At 36.0% G+C, this 21,745-nt stretch overlaps 1 protein-coding gene across 1 annotated transcript in view; it reads right to left on the bottom strand.

Annotated features, from left to right (window-relative positions):
* The window catches only part of NETO1 (neuropilin and tolloid like 1), a 66,253-nt gene that overhangs the window by 19,887 nt on the left and 24,621 nt on the right, over positions 1 to 21,745 (bottom strand). The window contains exons 5-6 of the mRNA XM_085220695.1: positions 10,508 to 10,549; positions 10,274 to 10,401 (exon numbers count right to left, since the gene is read on the bottom strand). Of these exons, the coding sequence (XP_085076821.1) occupies positions 10,274 to 10,401; positions 10,508 to 10,549 (170 nt within the window). The remainder of the gene's footprint in view (positions 1 to 10,273; positions 10,402 to 10,507; positions 10,550 to 21,745) is intronic.

Genomic DNA, 21,745 nt, shown 5'->3' with positions numbered 1-21,745 from the left:
GATAAATCTTTCTTTCAGCATCTTTTTATATTATTATTTTTGAAGACTACACATTGAAGAAGCTGTACCGATCTCTACAGAACTGAACATTTAACAGCAACAAAAAAGTAATAATTTTCAGATGGCAATATCATATGTGAAGAAATTGTTTTCATAGTGTTGGTCTTCTTGATAATTTTGGTTTTAATTTCATTTGCCCTTGTTCCATTTCTGTAGTGAAATGAAAAATTACTTGAGTTCAGTCATCCACCAATTATTAATATTGTCTGGAATTGTCCTGTAATTTCCTCTTGTATTAGGAGCATAGAGTTTCCATTTCAGTTAAAATGGGTCACCAACTTCCTTGGCAAAGTCATACTTATAGACTTGTTTTGAACTCTTAAATCTCTTGAGTACAGGAAATGTATTTCTGAAGTTTCTCTGCACTGGCTGTATCACTTTGCAAGTCTTTTTAATTCCCTCCAATCTTTCTCCCTTCACCATGTGCCAAGGCACCTGACCCTTTTCTTCTTCTCTCCAAAACCTTGCTCTTGCTGTTCTCCATCCATTTAGAGCATTTAAGTCTTGCTGATGCCAGGCAACTTTAACTCCTCAGGGTAATTCCAGTTTCAGTGTATCTCCTGCCCTTTTCAGCCTCTTCTGTGGCCACTAAGCAGATGAAGGTTCAGACTGGGTATTACGAAGAACATCTCATAAAGAGCAGGGAGACAGTGGCACAGGCTGCCCAGTGAGGTGAGGTAAGGTGAGTAGGGTCATCATCCCTGGAGGTGTTCAAGAAATGTGTGGATGTGGCACTGAGGGATGTGGTCAGTGGCCATGATGGGGATGAGTTTGTGGTTGGACTAGATAATAATCTTAGTGGTCTTTTCCAACCCTAATGATTCTACAATTCCATAGCTGGAGTTCACTTTCATCTACTTCCTAGAACCTGTTACACCTCTAAAAGGGAAGGTGTGAAAACATGCAGAAGTCAACTGGAAAACCAACTTGAATGAGCAACAAAAGTCCAGTAAGAGAGGTTTAGGCACAAGTTTTGGACCAGCGAAAGATTCAAATGCAGTCATGTAGAACTCAGATGGGTGGGATGGGCTCCTCACTCCAGTGGTTTGACAAGGCCCTCCTGTATTAGCAGCTCCTAGGGTCACCACTCTACTGCCAGAACAAGATTTGGAAGATGAAGGGAAGTATGGCAGGTGGCAAAACTAGAATACCCACATCTGAAAATAGTCATAACTGGGACAAGTCTGAAGAGCAGCTTCCTGTGGCCTAGAGACCAGTCAATGTTCAAACACAAGCCTAAGAGGCACTGTGAAACCCTGGCACTCAGCCTCCCTGCAAAGCTGCTGAAATAGTCCATGTCTGCGCAATGTTTCACTTATCACTATACATATATATATATATATATATATATATATATATATAAAATAGATCATATATAGACATAGTAAGACTATACAGATATAATGCAAAATGCATAGATTATATTTTTGTCTTACTGCAGTCTTCAGGAAAACTCTTACCTACTCCAGAAGAAAAATATCTTAGTCTCACTGCAGAACATCAATAAAACTATAACTAACTTAATGGGGCAAGGATCACTCACATTTGTTTTCGTCTTCTCTTCCTACCCTGATGTCTTATATATGTATATTTATATATATCCATTCACATATATATTTAAGCACATACATATGTCTGTACTGGGTCTGTACAGGGTACACTATTTCAGAACTGAACTGAAATTTAAGATTTTTAATTCTTACAATAAATTCTCACTATTATTATTAAAAAAATATCTCTCACAGCAATTTCCAGCATTCATCCATTATTCTTGATCTGTTCAAAGAGACTACTCATAAACTGTATGGCCAAAATCTTTTTTCTATAAGCTTATCATTTGACATTCTCTAGTTTCTGATACCATGCTAGCCTTCTAAAATGGTAAAATATATCTCAGAGTAAGCAGTTATAAATGCTGAGAAGGAAACAGGAGAACAACAGTTTAGCATTCTGCTTTGATTCTTTCAGTAAGGAAGCCACTATAAACTTTTTTCCAAGATTGAATTCTGCTTTTGGTCACTTCAGTTAATTCCTGTATGTGATAAATTCAGCTAAGGTGTATATATATAATAATATACATATATATGAGAGAGATTTGGTGCTGGCACCACTGGAAATAAATATTTGGCTTAAAAAAATCTATGCCCATCCTTCAGAAGAAAGATGGCACTTTCTACAATCGCATGAAGTTACATAAACTAGAAAAAATAAATTTACTATATTCTGAGCTGGAATTTAGTTCTTATATTCTTTTTTGGAGACAGCTATGTCTAGAACTTCATATAAAGCAATGAGGACTTGATCCAAAGCTACCTAAAATCTATTTACTTAAGTTTATTTGGATCATATCTATGGATTAAGACTAGAGTAAATTATTTAATATTGGAAACTGTTTGTACAAACTGACAATCTAATATTGAATCTGATTTTATTTTAAAGAGATGAAAGTAATTTAATTGCATCTGCATACTTCTGCCAATTTTTACAGTCTTATTCAATACATTTGCCATTGCTGCTGTCATTGGGTATAAGGTCCACACTGGCAAAAAAAAAAAAAAAAAAAGACTAATAAATTGAGATCCCCAAGGAAAGAATAAATCTGACTATACAACAAATCATTATTTAATGCAAAACGTTTCAGATACATCGCTTTCTGAAATCAGTGGCAAGATTACTTTCACTGATATGTAGATCTCACTATGATAAATTAAGCAGATGGAGAGAAAAATTATAAATATTTCTGGTTGTTTTATTTGCTGTGATCTCAGTCATTACTTCCACCAACAGTAGATAAGAACTTGTCCCTTCAGAAGCAATCAAATGAAGAAAAAGGAGGTCGCAAACTGAAATACCATGTTCTGTCTTCATTAAGCCTTCTTCCATTGATACCAATGGAAGCTTTTGGAATGTTACTATTTCTGTATGTACTGACATATCATTTTAGCATAATGAGGACTTCGTTGTTGAAGAGAACACTGTATCCAAAAGAAGCATATCTGCCGTATTTCGTCCTTTTGTATTTTTCTTGTAAAATTTTTATGACATTTTCCTCACATAATCAGATCCATATTATTTAGAAAAACAGGCTGCTAGTACACAAGTATTAGCTTTTACCGAGCTTGGAGATGTCACTACAAATACTAATGTCATTAGAAACAAAACTGATAAACCTTCACTGTATTGTGGTATATATAATTAATGCTCAGTCACATTACAGTTTAAATAATTGTCTTGCCACTGTTAAGGTTCCTATTGCCATCATAATAATGAAAAAGGAAATGTTGGACAAGTTTTACTTTATTTAAATTTGAAAACAACAGAAATCTTTTACTTCATATATTAAAAAAAAGAACGATTGTCAACTATTAATAATATATCACTTCAGTAAAATAGTCAGATTATAATCTCTTCATAGTGAATCACTTTTGATGAGTTCTGCTTTTTAATCAATCACTGAAGGTTAGTGCTGACAACATGATTGATCAGACCAGTCATGAAAACCTTCAAACCATATCCTAGCATATCAGACTTAATATATGTGCACAGACATTCAGTCCCTTATAATGCGTCAGAAAAAAAAACAACAACAAAAACTACCAAACGATAGAAAAGAATAAAAAGCCATCATTCAACTGCCAAAAATACTTCAGATGTGAGAGAAAAACCTCCTCTTCATCAGGTCCTAAATTCCAAATTTTGCATATTCAGCTTCTAGGTTCAGTCAATTCTCTAGCAAGCACTACACTGGGGTAGAGTCCCGTGTCTTTCCCCACTGCTTACTGATCATTTATGTTTGCTTAATTCTGCATCTTCTTCAGCTCTATGCAATTAGCAATGGAGTTTTTACATAATAGCTCAATTATTTTGGCATAGCAAGCTCAGTTTTTTTAAAGCAGATTTTTGCAACATTACTTATTCTCCTTCAAGGCAAAAAGATGACAAACATAACAGCCAAAACAGCCTCATATTACTAAAATACTGATTTTTTTTCTTCTAAAAATCTTCCATCTTTTTGCTTGGATTCTAAACATTTCTCTCAATAATCATAAACCAAAAAGAATTAACGGTGGTTCCTGTCTGGGATGATACTATGGAAAGACAGAACTCCATATCTCTCTCCTTGCACTTGAGAAATACTTGCTGTTTTTTTCCCAGAGAAGTGAAGCTCTTTAGAATCCTGTATTTTGTCCTGTTTGTTTCTTCAGACTTCCACAAGTTCTCAGTAATAGACATTTATTCTAGCCATCATCACTTGTATTTGCTCTCTTGTTCAATGGAAAAATAATGGCAAGTGGGAGCTAACGTCCCTTGATACTGTTCTGTTTTTTAACAGTGAAAGCCATAGATAGATTCTGATTCTGCTGTTCTCTTACGCAGATTTTTTATTACCTTCATCAGTACCTTTTAAAATTGTATTTCCTAACAATTATTTGGATTGAGGATGCTAAGGCTAGTTATATTTCTATACCTGAACAGAATATTTTCATGCTAACTTAACAGTATCTTTCTGCTAGTGCTACTCTGGCATGTGTATTATCACATCTGCTAGAAAATGTTATACACACACACTGTTGTCTTGCAATGTCATCTGAAAAAACTGTTTCAGAAAAGTGATTTTAATATTTTAATATAGGTAAACAACATTTTCTACTTGTTCAAACAGAATTTGCCCCTCTTGTTCCAGGGAGAAAACTTTTAACATGCTAGCAAAATGCACAAGATTTTTCATTCACAATATTATTTGCATACTATCAGGCTTCAGAGTTTTCCCCACCTGAAGTCATTAATGATGCATCTGTTCCTTAAGTTTTTCAAACTCTGAATTCTTTTTCTCTTTAACTTTTCAAGAATCACTATTAAAATGCTTGTTAACTTAATATTATTATTATTAGAAAATGTTTCTTCTCCAAAAGAGTGGTGAGGGACTGGAACGGGCTGCCCAGGGAAGTGGTGAAGTCACCATCACTGGAGGTGTTCAAGAAACATTTAGATGTTGTACTAAGGGACATGGTTTAGTGGGGGAAATATTGGTGGTAGGTGGATGATTGGACTAGATGATCTTAGAGGTCTTTTCCAACCTTGATGATTCTACGATTCTATAATTTTAGTGTGCTGGTAAAGAATCCTTCAAAAAATCGGGATTATGCTGGTATATTACAGTTTAAACTGTCACTCTTGTAGGTCTTATCTCAGAGTATAAATTGCCATTTGTGAATGAGAACAGAAAATGTTTTCAGTCAGATTGTAGCTCCAGAGTTTGTTTCACTGCCTACTTCTTCCTACGGGTACAGGAAACACGTGGGCAACAACCAAATTTCCTCTCAAGACTGCAATCAATCTGAAATCAGGCTCTGGAACTGAAAGCATCATCTGTTTTTGATTAGGTATGTGGATTCAGCGTTCATTGTGAAAACAGTGAGAAGGGATTTAAATCTTTCTTTCTAAATGTATTAGTGTCTTGAAGATACCTTCTTTCCCACAGTAATATTTTGATGGCATGCCTGAATGATCAAGCTATAGTGTCCTGCTCTGATTATTCCCACCAGGACCCTGGGTATAAGGGCAGGATTGGCTTGGATTTATTTTTTCCATGCTCGCTCAGATGAACATAGCAGAGCAGTGTGTCATGCTTCTAGTCAGGTGGCTCTGACTGAGCACGGACCCTCCGAAGTCTGCGCAGGATATTTTAGCTCATGACCAACCACACTGCCCTGGTCTAATCGTATCAAGCAGCCACCCTGGATCAAGCTGAGTCAGATTCTGTTACCATCACCAACTGAACCATAACAGAAGAGTTAAGGTTGAAAGGGATCTTAAAAGACCATATCATTCCACAACCACTCCGCCAAAGGCATGGACACCTTCCACCAGACCAGGTTGCTCCAATCTAAAAGGTTGTGCATTCAACCTTACCTTGAACTACTTGGAAAAACCTGTTGTTCCAGTGCTTCTCCACACTTTGAGTAGCTTCTTCCTAATGCCTAATCCAAATCTCTCCTCTTTTAGTTTAAAGCTATTACCTCTTGTCCTGTCACAACACTCCTTGATAAAACATCTCTCTCCATCTTTTTTGTCGGCCTTCTCTAGGTAATGGAAAGCTGCACCAAGATCTCCCTGGATCTTTCTCCAAGCTCAAAAACCCCTGACTCTGTCAGCCTTTCTTCACAGGAGAGGTGTTTCAGACCTCTGAATATCCATGTGGTCCCCATGTGGATTCACTCCAATATATCTTTATGTTCAGGTCCCCAGAGCTGAACATGGTATACTAGGTATGGTCTCATGAGAGCACTGGGGGAGACCCACTTCCTTCAGTCTGCTACCTACTTTTAGCCCTGGCTTTCTGGGCTGCAAGTACAGGTTGGCTCATGTTGAGTTTCTCATCCACTTGTACTCATACACATAGTTTAGAACCCTCAGTATTTCTGAATTTCAGATTCATAGCTATTCCTCAACAGGAATAGTCTCCAAATGATTACACAAATGACATACTTTGCAAAAAGTAAAAAACAAGACTTCAGTTGTATTTCTCCTGTCTTCTGGACTTTCAGAAAGCTCCAGTTCTGCATTCATTTTCAGCATTCTACTTTTCATGCTACAAGGTAATCAGCGATGACTCAGTACTTTAAGTCTGTGAAAGAAATTGAGTGCTCTCTGTCATTTTACTTAGTGAGGACAGCAGCAGCATTACATCCAAACTGTTAGGTTGAAGCTCAGGCTTAATGCTCTCAAGTTCATACACCACAATTGATCTCATTGCATATATGTTGAGTTCAGACTTGGCTTGAATTTGGAATTGCAAACTGTGGCAGAGACTTGCATCTTGCTAGATTGGATGAGTTTAAGCCAAATGAAAATGCCCACAAACTGGCAAAGATTAAGAAACTAAAGATGTAAAGATCCAACTCAAAATCCATCTGAGAAACTCCGGCCTTTTAGGCATAGTTCCCAGTAACAAACTGTGCAGCCCAGAACACATGAGCATATAGATTTAAAGACAGCTGTTGAGTTCTTACTGTTCCTAGCTGGAAAGCCTGTTTTCATAGGTGCAACCTGCCATAAATTAGAATGATGTCACTGACACTGTACTGAGTATGTCATTAATTCAAGGTTAGATAAGCACAACGGAAGCTGACTGTAAAATATGGACAACAGAATCCTGGTCCAAAAACAATATTACCATAGATCTTACTTCATACAATACCTTTTTAAAGTTTATCCACCAATTCCTTCTTCAATATTTGAAAATTTTCCAGAGTTTCCCAATATGGTAATACCATGACTATAGACACATGAATATAAATGCATATGCACACATGCACATTTATACATGTGTGTATGTAATAAAAAGGCCAGAATAAAGCCCTTTAGGCTCAAAAATGTTTTTTTTCCTTGCTTGCTGAAAAATCATTCACCTTAAGAAACACTGATTTAAATGCCTCTGTACAGTCCCCTCTCTTCAGCCAGATAATTCTATAAGATGGGAGCAACATGATTCATCAAGAGATAAGCTAGTCCACTTCTCTGACAAAACATAAGATTAGTGATGTTTCTCACATTTTCCTTTTTTTTTTTTTATTTGTTTTGCCTTACTTGCACTTTAAGGTTGCTAGCAACGTCAACTGAACAAACTTCCTTCAGCCAATAATTCATGCGTTTGAATTTTTCTTCCCTAAATCTTTTGTTTGCCCATGCAATACTGTGACTTATCCAATAGACACAGAATCATAGAATCACCAAGACTAGAAAAGATCAGCAAGATCATCCAGTCCAACCATTCCCCTATCACAACTATTTCCCACTAAACCATGTCCCTCACTACAACATCTAAATGTTTCTTGAACACCTCCTTGGACAACGACTCCACTATCTCCCTAGGCAGCCCCATTCCACTGCCTGATCACTCTCCTGGAGAAGTAGTATTTCCTAACATCCAACCTGAACCTGCCCCTGAAGCAACTTGAGGCCATTCCCTCTAGTCCTATCACTGGTCGCACGGAAGAAGAGGCCTACCCCCACTTCACCACAGCCTCCTTGCAGGTAGTTGTAGAGAGTGATGAGGTCACATCTGAGCCTCCTCTTCTCCAGACTTAACAATCCCAGCTGCCTCAGCAGCTCCCCATAAGACTTGTGCTCCAGACCCGTCACCAGCTTTGTTGCCCTTCGCTGAGCATACTGCAAGGCTTCAATATATTTCTTGCAGTGAGGGGCCCAAAACTGAACACAGTAATTGAGGTGCAGCCTCACCAGGACTGGGTACAGAGGGATGATCATTTCCCTGCATCTGCTGGCTGCACTGTTTCTGATATAAGCCAGGATGCCATTGGTCTTCTTGGCCACCTGGGCACACTGCTGGCTCATGTTCAGCTGAGCATCAATCAACACCGCCATGTATGTTTCCTCTACACAGTCTTCTCTGCCCCAAGCTTGTAGTGTTGCCTGGTACTGTTGTGGCCAAAGTGCAGGACTAGCACTTGGCCTTGTTGAACACCATCCCATTGGCCTCAGCCCAGCTCCAGCCTCCCCAGATCTCTCTGTAAGGCCTTCCTATCCCCAGGCAGACTGACATTTCCTGCCAACTTGGTGTCTTCTGCAAATGAGTTGACATCTGAGCACCCTCTCTTCCTCACTAGAGACTTAGGGATACTGTCTCGTAACACCCTCCTTCACAAAAACCTCTATGTAACATAATATAATTTCCAGTCTTTTATCACATTTTATAATATTTTCTCATTGCTCTCTCTTTCAATCTTCAGCTGGTCTACACTTTATGAAATGAAGCAAAGCTAAATCCAGGTATAAAAATTCACAAATAACTAATATATTTTTTATCCTCTAACAACATGTTTTGGCATACTTCTGTTATACACTGTTATTACAGTTATGTGACTGCAAAATTAGTATTTTTAAATCAGGACTGAATTCTGGATAAATCCTACAGATAACTAATTATGGGATCTTCAGAAGCACTTCGAATCGTGGCACTTTAGAGCTGGATTAGTTTAGAATATCATGATGATATTATCTTACAAACTAAGCAGTAACTAGATATAAAACTGTAGGGCAACTTTTATCTTATTTAACCAGGCTAAGTCTTTAATTGTGTTTACCTGTTTTCTTACCTACTAAGTATATAACATGCAATAATTAATTAGTCTGGTCATTTCACATCAATAGCTACTTACTCTTGTGAAGTGAAAATTTCATCTACTTAATTGGAAACTTCTATGAATACTGAATTTTGCAAATGTAAGAAAATATGAAATTGAAGTATATTCTAGAAATAATTTATCTGTAGTCTTATGTGCTAACTATTCAACTCCTGAACTTTCAAAATAAAAAAAAAAAAAATCTTGATACTAAATAATTTTTCTCTCCAGGAAAACCTGCCTGCTGCTTATTCAGTACTGGGTGCTGGAACAGTCAGATATATACAGTATAGTCTGCCCTGAGCTTACAAAAAAAGAAAAAAAAAGCCTCCTAAAAACAAACCCGCTAATAAAAATATGTGGAGAACTTGTCTTCAGCAGAAGGAATGAAAGTAGGTTGGAGGTATGGAGATGCCTGAACTCAGAGAAAAGAAACAGTAGGGTAGCCAGCAAAAATTAATTTGAATAATAATATATAAGCCATTGACAAGAGAGGATCAGAATCCAAGAAAAGAATCATTAATTAATTGTATCCCTCTCCTGTTTGTTGCAAAGACACGGTTTGCTGTGTATGGTGGGAGAGGGAAAGGAGAACACTATCTCTTTTTGTCAATGGCTCTACAATAATAGAAAAAGGCTTTATACATAAGAATGTTAATTCACCTTGGCTCCATTTTCACTGTTCCCAGATGAGAAACAATAATGATCACAGGAATCCAGCAGTGTTCCCTTAATAGTCCCTGCGTTAGATAAGATTGCCTCCCACTTAACTAAACAAACTGATGCCTTAAAAGTATGATCAAAATTAAAGATGAATTTAAGAAAATTACTTATGGCACAAAAAGCACATTAATGCTGCCCACATTATTATTTATAGAGAAAGAAGGTTATTTTGATTGAGGTGATAAATTACCTTTCTACAGCAGGAGAAAAAAAAAAAAACAGTTTACAGGTTCAAGCTGTAAAGTTATTAAACAAGGTCTGTCTGTACTAAGCAATGCACAGCATATTAGAAAAGTCAATTTCTTAAATTAAGTGGCAAATTAGCAAGTGGATGATGGACTGACCTTGGATCGGGGTGGTGCTCGGATGTACCATTTACAGTCTACTGCTTCAGTTTCAGAAGCTTTTCCTTCTTTGACAATTTGTACAGATTCCACAATTCCTTCAGGTCCTCCCATTTCAAACTCACAAACTAAATAACAAAACACCAGAAAAATGAATCCTGAACAGCAAACAAAAATATTTTCTACAGCACAGCACAAAGGCCTCCAAAACTTAGGAAAAACCAACATACCAACCTGGCAATGGTTTCAAAACTCCAAGGTCCTTAAAATCTGGATCTTAAAAATTGAGAAAGAGAAAATTAGTTTTGTTCAATATCTTAGCTGTAATGTCAGTGTGCTAAATTTTAACTGGAGTGATATACTTATACATACATGTATAGGATCATGACTCACTTATACAAAAAGTTAAAAACCTATGACAACATAGTAATTATTAATGCAGACAGTATTGATACTATTGTGCAAAGTTCTTATTCTATTTCTTCTTTAGTCAAAATTTCCTCTATCTCACTCACTGTTTCATGAGTGAGAGTTAAAAAAAATTCTGCAGATCCAGGCGTGCAAGAACATTACACAGTTAACCCCAAGATATTTGAATACAGGCTAATGAAATACGATAAATTTACAAATCCTTTCAGAATCCCTTTGCCTATTCTGCATTTTCAGTGTAATTATAACACCCAACTTAACTTGATTCTGCATTTATGAATACTCTACCACCCCTATCAACAGTGAAGATTCCCTTTCTTTCTCAGAGGCACCCACCTACTATTACACAAATAAATATAATAAGAATTTATTGTGGAATTCATCACATTAATAAGGTAATAGGTCTAATACGCCTGCTATTTTTTACCTGATAAACATAATATTTGCTAAGATACTTTATACCATCCCTTAACAGCCTGACAACACTTAAATAAGTTTGATCATAGATCTATGTCTCAAGAAACAGATATCCATAGGCAAGCAGCATTTCACAAGATTTTTCCACAGTTTGAAGACATTGTCCTTTGAAACACTTTAGCCCCTTTTACATTTCTGGTTCTGGACAACTATTTCTTCAGAACAGACTAGTCTGTAGTTTTTCTCTCTTGCATTATTGTTCTACCTAACATGAATAATCTGTACTGTTTTGCTCATCTTCAGGGGAAATATAACAAGAAAGAACTTCACTGTTCTTTACTCTTTTTTCCACAAAATTTGATAGGATCTGCTCTTCCAAAACCAATTATGAACATCTACGTACAAACACTCTGCATCAAGATTCTCCTGGCCACATTCTACCCAGGCCTCTGAAGGACTGCACAAAAGGAAAACCAAGTCAGAGTCTGAGCTACGTAGCCTACTCAGAACACATTACTGCTTTGATTCAATGTATCAAAAGTTATATAAACAAGGAGGACAAAATTTGGCAAATAACATGAAAAACAAAATCCAGTGCTCTATGAGCAAGAACAGCCATTTTAATCTGAACAGTGAGGATATGCTGTCAGAACTGGAGTTGTAAAATCACCTTTTAACACTGTCTTGTTATAACCAGGTTGCCATTGTTCTTCCCAGTTTTCTTTTACAGTGGTACAATATAAATCTTGATTAAATACTCATGAACTTAAGAGACTGCAAATATAATTGAGTAGGAAATTAATATTAATCGTTAAGCTGTTTTATAGATCAGCACATAGATATGATAACAAACAACAGTAAACTTAATTAAACATTTCAATTAACGTACTCAGATGTTGATATCCACTGCTGAAAGCAAGACACTTAAAGGAAATATAATTTAACTGCTGGTTTAAATTAACATCCAAACCATGCCTAGTGTAACCATCACATTTTTCTGAGTTTACAAGGACTGGTCTGCAAACACTCCAACGCATTTACAAAGTACAGAGAAGCAAAGAGGAAGAAACAGATCTTGATAGAACTTCTTTCTATGAAAATCCCTTCAGATGAGAGGAGTCATGGTAGCAAGAATCCAAGTGTCTTGCTGCATTAGCTGACCATACTAAAAACAGGTGGAGACAGTTGGACACAGACCGCATGTCAGATTGTGAAAAACTTTTGCTCTTCAGGTTTCAAAGTCTAATCACATCCTATAGTAAGCACACATTAACCTTTCTCCAAGCTGTGAAGGACAGACAGCTCTGAAAACTTGGGGCACAAGAGAAAGACCTGACTTATTATGCAGCGCTTCAGGAGAGAAAATGTCTGTTCAGTCATGCCCCCCAGGTAGTTGATATGCTTTTTGTTAGAAGGCTTCTATGTCCAGTTTTGGTAGTTCATGACAGAATTAGAAAGACAAATTATCTGCTCTCCGTAAGTATTAATATTATGGTAATAAAATTAAATTTTTCAAAATGATAGTAAAGTGAAGATTAAAAAAATCATACATTTTTATTAAAAAAACCCTTTGTTTTCCAGATGTAAAACTCATTCTACCTGCTGTTTCAGTGTTTATTATCAATTTTCAAAGCATCTTACTTGAGTAAACTTAATAAAGCTGAAGTGTAATCTAGACCACACATTTTAATGCATAAAAAACTCCAGTCATACCTCCCATTTTTTAGCAATACAGTTATTACAAAGTCACACCAAAGTACAAAATCTGTTAAAATTCTAGAGATATGTTAGATCTCGAATTGGACAGGCTGTGAAAAATTACCTTTCTGCAGCTTAAGAGTGAGAGTGAAATAAAGTCTGTGACACTTGAAGTAATATATTAATAGTATATTGGCCGATACAACAATCTGGAAATAAGGCATTATCAGAGATCCTGAAATTCCAATGATGTTGAAGCATATTTACCCAGCAAAATTTTGTTTTTAAAATAATCTACCATTACATAGATTATACTTCAACAGCTCTTCTGTATGCAATTCAATTAAATTGTTATTATCTGTCTGGCTGAGTCAGAACTCTTTTAATGATATCTAAACACTGACTGACTAGATCTTCTGATAGCCAGGTAGTCATTTCTTTTGCAACTAATGAAAATCAAATTCCATTAGGGAAAATTCCCAAGTCAGGAAAAAAAAAAAAACAAAAAAAAAACACACACTGAAAAACAAGATTGATCACCTACAACTAGAGAGAAAAACGTGCAATATGTCTTGAGAGTACTGCATTACATTGACTTCTTGTTTTATTTCTTACGGGGAACTCTCTCATAAACTGAAATATGAGAAACATGGTATTTACATAGGAAATGTGAAAATATGTAAAGTGTATGTAAATAGAAGACCTTACAGCCAAAATAATTTTGATGCTTCTTGGATATGGAATGTCTCCTTTAAAAACAAACAAACAAAAAAGGGTATCAAAAAATTTCCTTAGGTGATATATTACAATCAGTTTCATAAATAACAGATTGTTGTTTTGTTAACACAAGCTTTACTGCGAAATCCCTGTAAAGCACAGAACTACATTTGAAAAATATTATGAGATATAAAATATGTACCAGGTTATTTGGAGTTACCAGCAAACAAACAGAATGAGATAATTTAGAGTAGTCCAGGAAGAAAGTGATGATATCTGTAGGTTTTCTTAACCTGTAAGAAATAGGTTGGAAAATGAGACAGTGGTGGCTGAACAGATGAGGCCAAGATCTAGTCGGAGAACATTAACTGTTGGTGTACTACAGAGGTACATGCTGGCTGCAGTTATATTCAGTATCTTCATTAATGATCTGGATGATGCAGCAGAATGCTCCCTCAGCAAGTTTGCAAAGAACACAAAACTGGGAGTAGTAGACACACCAAAGAGACTTGCTGCCATCTTGAGGAATCCTAAGTTGGAAAAATGGACTAGCAGGAACCTTGTGATGCCCAGATACAAAGCTTGGGAAGGAAAACTCCAAGCAGCAGGACATGCTGGAAGCTACTCAACTAGAAAGCAGATCTGCAGAAAAGGACCTAGGCACTAAGTGGAACATGAGTCAGCAATATGCCCTTGCAGCTCAGAGGGCTAACAAGACCTGGGTTACATTAGGCAAAGTATCACCAACAGCTGATCTTTCATTGGTGAGGCCTCATCTGGAGTGCACTGCCCACTATAGTGGAATTTGCTTCAAAACATGGTACAACTGGCATTTCCTAGAATATCTTAGATCTAGAATCCATCTAATTTCTCATTATCATTTATACGTGAATAAAGTATACATACTGAAGAATATGAACAATTAATGTATGATTAGAAGACGTAAGCTATAAAACCCTAGCGCATGCATGAGACCTATTTTACAGTTAATTTGATTTTTTTCCCTATTATTTAGAAATGAAGGAATTATTTGATTAAACTATGCAGTATAGATGGTTGATTTTTGAAACAAATGTTTATGCTTTTTTATACAGAAAAATACATTTTATGTATATAAGCAAGAATCACAGCATGTAGAAGCTAAATATGCTAATGATAAAAAATGCAGGTTCCATTTCATTACAAATATATCTTTTTATTTTCCTGTATTTGAATAACTAGAAATCATTCAAGTTTTAAACTATGAATATCTAAGGTATTCTAGTATATGCACATCTATCTATGTCACAGAATTTATCAGAGAACTGATTTCACGTAAATACTCGTGGAAAAGTAAACAGAATTGCAATATTCAGCATACCATCAGCTATTTATTTTCAAGTTAGGTATCTTTTACAGATACTTATGGGAGTCTAAACTAGTCCTGCATTTTCTAAGGGTGAACTGTAATACTTCTCCATAAAAGCAGTGCTTGCAGAACTCTGTACAAAACAAGATTTTTTTATGGTTTTCTCCTAGTATTTGATGATACAACGAGCAAACAGGAAAATGACCAAAATATTTTAAAAGCATGAAAATGTGTTAAAGAATCACAAAAACAAATCTAAAATGAAGGGGAAAAGGGTTCTAAAAATAACTATTTTTTGATGGGTATGAGCAAGGGGACTTAGCTACTCCACTAGAAGAGCAATGGAAAAGTGCCAAGGAACAAAAAAGTTCTAAGTGAACCAGATGCACAAAAATATAGGAATTATTGTCTTGTTAGCCAAAAGGAAATTTGTTCAATGAATCTCTATGGCCCTGAAGTCTTACTGACACTCCAATCAATATTTCTGTATCTGTACAACAGGATCTTCAAATAAAAATGTAGTTTACTAGACACCCTGAAAAACAGTTCTATAATAATTATAGCTAGCAAAAGCTATATTTAGCCTTGGTATTTTACATACTGACTTTTAAAGAAAACATTGTGAGCAACAACAGATATTTTTGAGGCTACACATAAAACAACGCTTCCAAATTGTTCGTGTCTCAACGCAGTCAGAAAAGAAGTTAGCTGCAGTAAGTGCAAACAGAAGTGAGTACAACTCAGCATTTCACCTTGACATTCTAGATCAACAGGGATTTATGTGAAGGAAACTCAGTTACAGGGATTTAACTCAGCAGCAGCCCAGCACCATAAAGCCATTATTTCACTTAACCAATAACCCTCTACCAATAAATCCCACCCAACACCCAGCACTCCTCCAAGAAAACACCTACCTCCTAGCCAGCTCCCCCACAGCTTTATAGCTTTTCGCAGGTCACAGGGTGTGGAATAACACCTTAGAAATCCAGGCCACCTGTTCTGGCCCCACCCCACCCTCTACTACTGGAACATAATGGCTGTGGCTCTCCCCCCTTAAGTGGCTCTGCTCTGGCTGTGCTCCCATTGCTTGTCAACAACCAAGATGCTGGTTATGCTATTAATGCTGTTTCATCTGAACCAGGGCCTAACTGAACTGAATGCCCTAAAGAAGTTTGAGAAATTCTGTTTTTGAAAATGTAGGCCTACAAGGAGACACTACTCTGCCTTGTACTTGTGATCAATGTCCCAGTAAAGTATGCAGCTTCTATTTTTCTTAAGAAGAAATTTTATAAATGAACGATGCAAGTAGTAAGGAAAGTAAAATCATATTAAGAAAAAACAAACAAAAAAATCATAGAAATATACAGTCTACTTACTCCAGCTACTTTAACTAGATTCCATATAGTATTGCTGAAATAACAAAGAGTGCTTCCCAGAAGTTGGATTTCTAATCGTTACTACTTTAACTAGATTCCATATAGTATTGCTGAAATAACAAAGAGTGCTTCCCAGAAGTTGGATTTCTAATCGTTACTATTGTTTTTTTAATTCTTATGTCACGTTTACTGTTCTCAGCTCATTCACAATCAAATTATCTGCATGCTGTAATTGGTAAGTTACACCAGTGTTCAACCTGCACAGCTGTGGTGACATCAGTGAGATGAGATATACTGCATACATTAGCAAGAGACAGGTATTTGTGTGCCAAAAATTAGTATTTGTTTCTTTGACATAATTTTGGAAATGTAAGGGCAGTGTCATCAGAAGAAAAAAATCCAATCTCAGCTACTTATTCAGCTTGGTGAAACTATGTAGATAAGAAGTGGCTTGAATAAACTCTGCTGGAACAGGATATATGAATACAGAGTTTGTGTCTAGATTTCTCTGTATGTACGCAATGGCGGACTTTAGGATCTTCTGTTTCTGTTTTAATCTATCATCTCTTCAGAGTAAGTTATTTCTCCAATATAAATTTTGTATGTGCGGGAATCAAGCCATCCTGAAATACGTCCTCAAAGAGTGTTTGGATTATTTGATATCTGTACCTAAATCTCAAAAGTGTGATGTACTTCTTGGTACTGCAATATAGACTTAGAAAGGAGAGCAGGAATGTCAACACTTACTGTTTAGTGAACACATCAATTCTGGAAGCCTTGATGATTTGGATGAGATTGTTTGGCAGATAATTGTTATTATGTTAAATATTTATATTAGATGCAGGATGCCCCAATTAGGAATCAGATTCCTCTCATGCAGCACAATGTGTCTAGAAATATGGGGAAAAGATCATTCTATGAGAAATATCTCAGAGCCTGCATATACCTTTGTCTGCCAGTTGCCCAGAAATGTGTGAAAAAAAACTGAACGAGCTCAGGAGCACACTCTATTTGCAGCCAAGCAATCTCTGATGCGACAGTGCAGTTGATTTGGCTACCAGGACTGGCTGTCAATTACCAAGGGCAGTATTGCATATGTGTCCCCAAGATAATATCTTAGTGGTTTCTTGTGATTGATTAATGGTACCTAAACCTCACCAGAGAGAAAGATGTGCAACATAAAGGTGCTATAGAGACTTTCCTGAATGATGTTGAATACTAAGTATGGCCTAGTTATGTAACTTCAGTATAATATTACTAAGGCTCAGGATTTGTCTTATTGATTTGTTAGAGATGACTGGTAGCCTAGTCCAAGGAAATAATACTTTCAGTTCACTATAGAAGTACAGGGGAAAATGACTCAGTGGGTTTAGCCACAAACGGTTGCTAGGCGTTCCTTCAGAGTGAATCAATTTACACATGGTTTTTGCTTGCTACTGTTGTGTGAAAACTCACGTTGTCTTTTCAGAGAGGCTGTTCGTGATATATTAGTCCATAGAGTGGATTTACCAGGATGGAAGAAATGTATGGGAATAATTTGGCAATGTAAAGTAACTGTTGTGATTTTATTGTAGTGGAAAGGCTTTCTCTTATTTGTATTTTGGATATAATATTTATTTTTAAAAAATTAACCAGAACATTCAAGAGAACTCTCAATTCTGTTGAAGTGCTACTTCGTTTTCAGCTATTATATTCAAATGAAATTATTAATTGTGCTAGTTCATGTTGTACCGAATGACCTTTAGCTGACCACACATTAAAACATATTTTCAATACGAATAGAAATGTCAGCATAGTGTTTACATCAACTGACATCCCTCTGCTGTAGCTGGCAATGTTATGTAGACTGTATCACTGTCCTGAAGGTAACTTCATTTTACATGAGAAATCATTGAATCATAGATTCATAAAACTGCTCAGGTTGGAAAAGACCTTAAAGATCAAGTCCAACCGCAACCTAGACATACCTCCCCAACTCTGAACAACCTTCTGCTAAATCATGTCCCTGAGCACCACATCCAAATGGTTTTTAAGCAGATCCTAATTCTCATACATGACCAGTTCATCTTCCACTTTAAGAGCAGATGTCTTGCCTTTTTCAAATATTTTTCTCTTACCACCTAGCAGAGAACCAGGTGTACTTTTCTAAAGTGAATAACCTTGTAAGAAAATAAATCTAGCTATATTTGCAAAAACAACTGATTGGTTAATCATCTGTCTGTATAAGATACTAGGAAGATAAAACAGACATAATGCTCTTGAATATGCGATCCTTAGGGTGGAAAGAAGTGAAGTAATCATAGAAAAAGAGCTTTTCATTATTTTACTCTGCAGCTGCTAGACTTCTGAAAGTTAATGGATAAAGCATATTGTAGAGCTGTAGGATGTTTTTAAAATGTACTTAGTATGCAGTAGAAATCTGTATTTTTTTCAGCACCAGAGGGAGAATTTTAGAGCTTCACGCACTCTCACTGTAGCTTGAATTTCCACTGTTTCCAAAGGAGGGAAAAAAAAAAGTAAGAAAATTAAACCAGATTGTTAACTCCAATTATGCGTGCGTACTACAAGAGATGTGGCAGCTTAAATATTCACTTACAGTAAGCAAGAAGACGAGCTGTAAAACTGCAAGTCAATGAAACATCTGCAGGGAAAGTCAGTCATCTGTCCTCTCCTTCCAGCCCTATAACTCTCAGTCATACCAATTTTCTTTTTCTTTCTGCTACTTTTTGGAGTTTTCTTGGTTAAAAATCACGTTCCTTTGAGTGCACTGAGCTGCTGACCACAGCAGTTTTCTCAAATGTATTATGGCCTATGAAGGTGGGTTTATATTAGCTTGAGATGTAGACTATACTGTGAAGCTGCGTTGGAGATAGTCTTACTTTCACTCTCCTTTTTTCCTTCATCTTTTAACAGCAGGGGGTAGAAGGTTTTCCTATGGGGAAGAGTTTCAATATATTCCAGAACTCAAAAGACTGACTCCCGTGAGTTTCTACTTAAATTTCACATATACTTATGAGTTTTATATTTCATTATACAGGATAAAATCAAGATATAAAGAGGATACATGTAATATATAAGAAGGGAGCAATAACACTTCCCTACTTACTGATGGAACTTCTGAGATTTTGGGACAAAAACACTTAGACAAAGTTCAAGCCCCACATAGACCCTTTATTGACTTTTGATCAGGTGGCAGATGCCATGATGCAAATGCAAGAGAAGAAGAATGTTGGAAAGGTCACTCTGGTTCCTGAAGCACTTAAGGAAGAATCAAAAAACATGAAGGGATGAAGGAGGATATATGTGCAGATTGTGAATTCATGTTTTACCTAAGGATTTACAGCTAGTTTTCTGCCTTACAGTTCCGTTGCTTCCTGTTGGCTACAACTTCATGAAAGTAACATTTCCTTTTCTTTGAGTTGACAGTTTTGCTCCAATTAAAAGTGACAAAGTAAAATCCAAACCACAATTAATTGCTAATACCAATATAGACAATCTGTTAGAAACAAGACACTGCCATCTGGGACTTCCATTATTTTGATGAGGAAATCCCTACTATATCCATACATATGTCTAAAATAATCATAGTTCATACTAATCCTAGTCCCAAATGATTTCCACTTAAGTTAAACACTAAAAAAGTGTTAATCAGGATAGTAAGATGTTTTGTTACATACCCATTTTAAAAAAAAAAAAAAAATCAATGGGATGATAAATTCTAAATCAGAAGGTCTTCAACTTTTCAAACTTTTTCTTTAACTAGAACATTTTAACCAATTGACAGTAATTTTATGTATCATTCATGCCACATGCTCAGTATTCATTAAATGATTCTGAAACTGGTTTATCACGGAAATTAGAAAAATATAGATCAGTGTAGAGCTGGAGATCTTTAATCCAGAGCTTGAATAGATTTAAACTGACGTCTACTAGCAGCATAGTTACATCTACTTTTCCCTGAGATACACTACCCAGAGAGGTTGTGGAGTCTCCTTCTCAAGAGATATTCAAACCCCACTTGAATGGTTTCCTGTGCAACCTACTGTAGGGAACTTTAGCAGGGTGTTGGACTAGATGAGCTCCAGAGTTCCCTTCCAACTATGCTTTTGTGATTCTGTAATTTAAAAGATCTGCACGTTTTTTGCTCTATTCAAAAACTACCAATCCAAAGCAACAATATGACTTCCACTGGATTTGCTGGCATTCTTAATATTATTCAAGTAATTAATCAATACAGATAATTATGTCCACAATCTGACCTAAATTTAGCAATTTATGTATTGAATGCTACAGCAATTTTCTAGCTCAGTGTCTTAGAAAGAGTGAAAATTGGTCAGTCACAGTACCCAGGATTTTTATGTATAGGTCAGCTGCTTATCCAACAGGCAGGCAATAATTAAATTTCATTTGACTAGACCAGATTTCTGGCTGCCAAACAGCAGGATTTTTCCTAGCTTGATTTGAAAGAGTCATCTAAAGCTGTAGTGATAAAAAAAAACCCTCAACATGAATAAAACTTTACACAAACAACTATATTACTGCTAAGAATGATCATTGTAAAGATCGAGCAAGCACAGAGGAGCAAAGAGATTCAAAGTTACCTGAATCTTGATTTTTTTTAAACTGCTGCACCAGTATGTATTTAAAAAAAAAAAAAAATTACTTATTTTAAATGATTCCATCATGAACTTTGTAGTTGGTGGCAGTTAATGACCAAGTTTTTAATCCATAAAATTAAGTCAGCATTAAAGAGCAAAACAACTTTGTGAATAATTTGTTGCGTTCCCATTTAATATTAATTTTGACTTAGAGCTTAGAAATGAACTGCATGAAAGAAAGGAAAAGAAAAAAATCAAAAGCAAACCGGAAGTGGTATCATACAATCTTTTATTAACCCACATACCGCAACCAGCAGATTTGATAACATTGTCTCTTGAGCTTCAACTATCAGATAACATCTGGCAAATTATGTTTGTAAGTCCGGTTACACAACAACTTCTGGCTTCTCACTGTCATCTAGGGGATTGATATGTGACTAGAATAGCACATTTCATGCTGCCTGCTTTTGTCATGCTACCACAGATTTTTTAATAATGGATGTTCCATGGCATTAATTTATTTGAATCTGAATTCTCAAAAAAATATTTGGCAATTCTGTTCTCATCATCTTTCTCATTATTTGAGCAGTCTTTCTTAATACAAAACACAAAGTAGTCTTTTGATATCAAAGGTCAAATAACCTTTTTGTATATCTAGCATAACATCTCTGAAGTAACATTTTTTGAGTGTTATTGAAAAGCATTTGCTTACTTATTTCTAGAAATCTGCCATTATTTTCCTTCCTTCCAGATAGTATTTTCATTTATCTGATAGAATTCAAATATCAAAAATTTTCTGTAAATAAAGTCCATTTTAGACTGTGTAGCACAGACTAAAACATTTTTGCTTACTGAAGTTAAATTGTCTACAAATCTATTTGAGGAAACG

Source organism: Meleagris gallopavo, chromosome 3 (assembly GCF_905368555.1).
Source record: "Meleagris gallopavo chromosome 3, MGAL_WU_HG_1.1, whole genome shotgun sequence".
NCBI lineage: Eukaryota > Metazoa > Chordata > Aves > Galliformes > Phasianidae > Meleagris > Meleagris gallopavo.
This window is presented reverse-complemented; position numbering and strand designations above follow the sequence as displayed.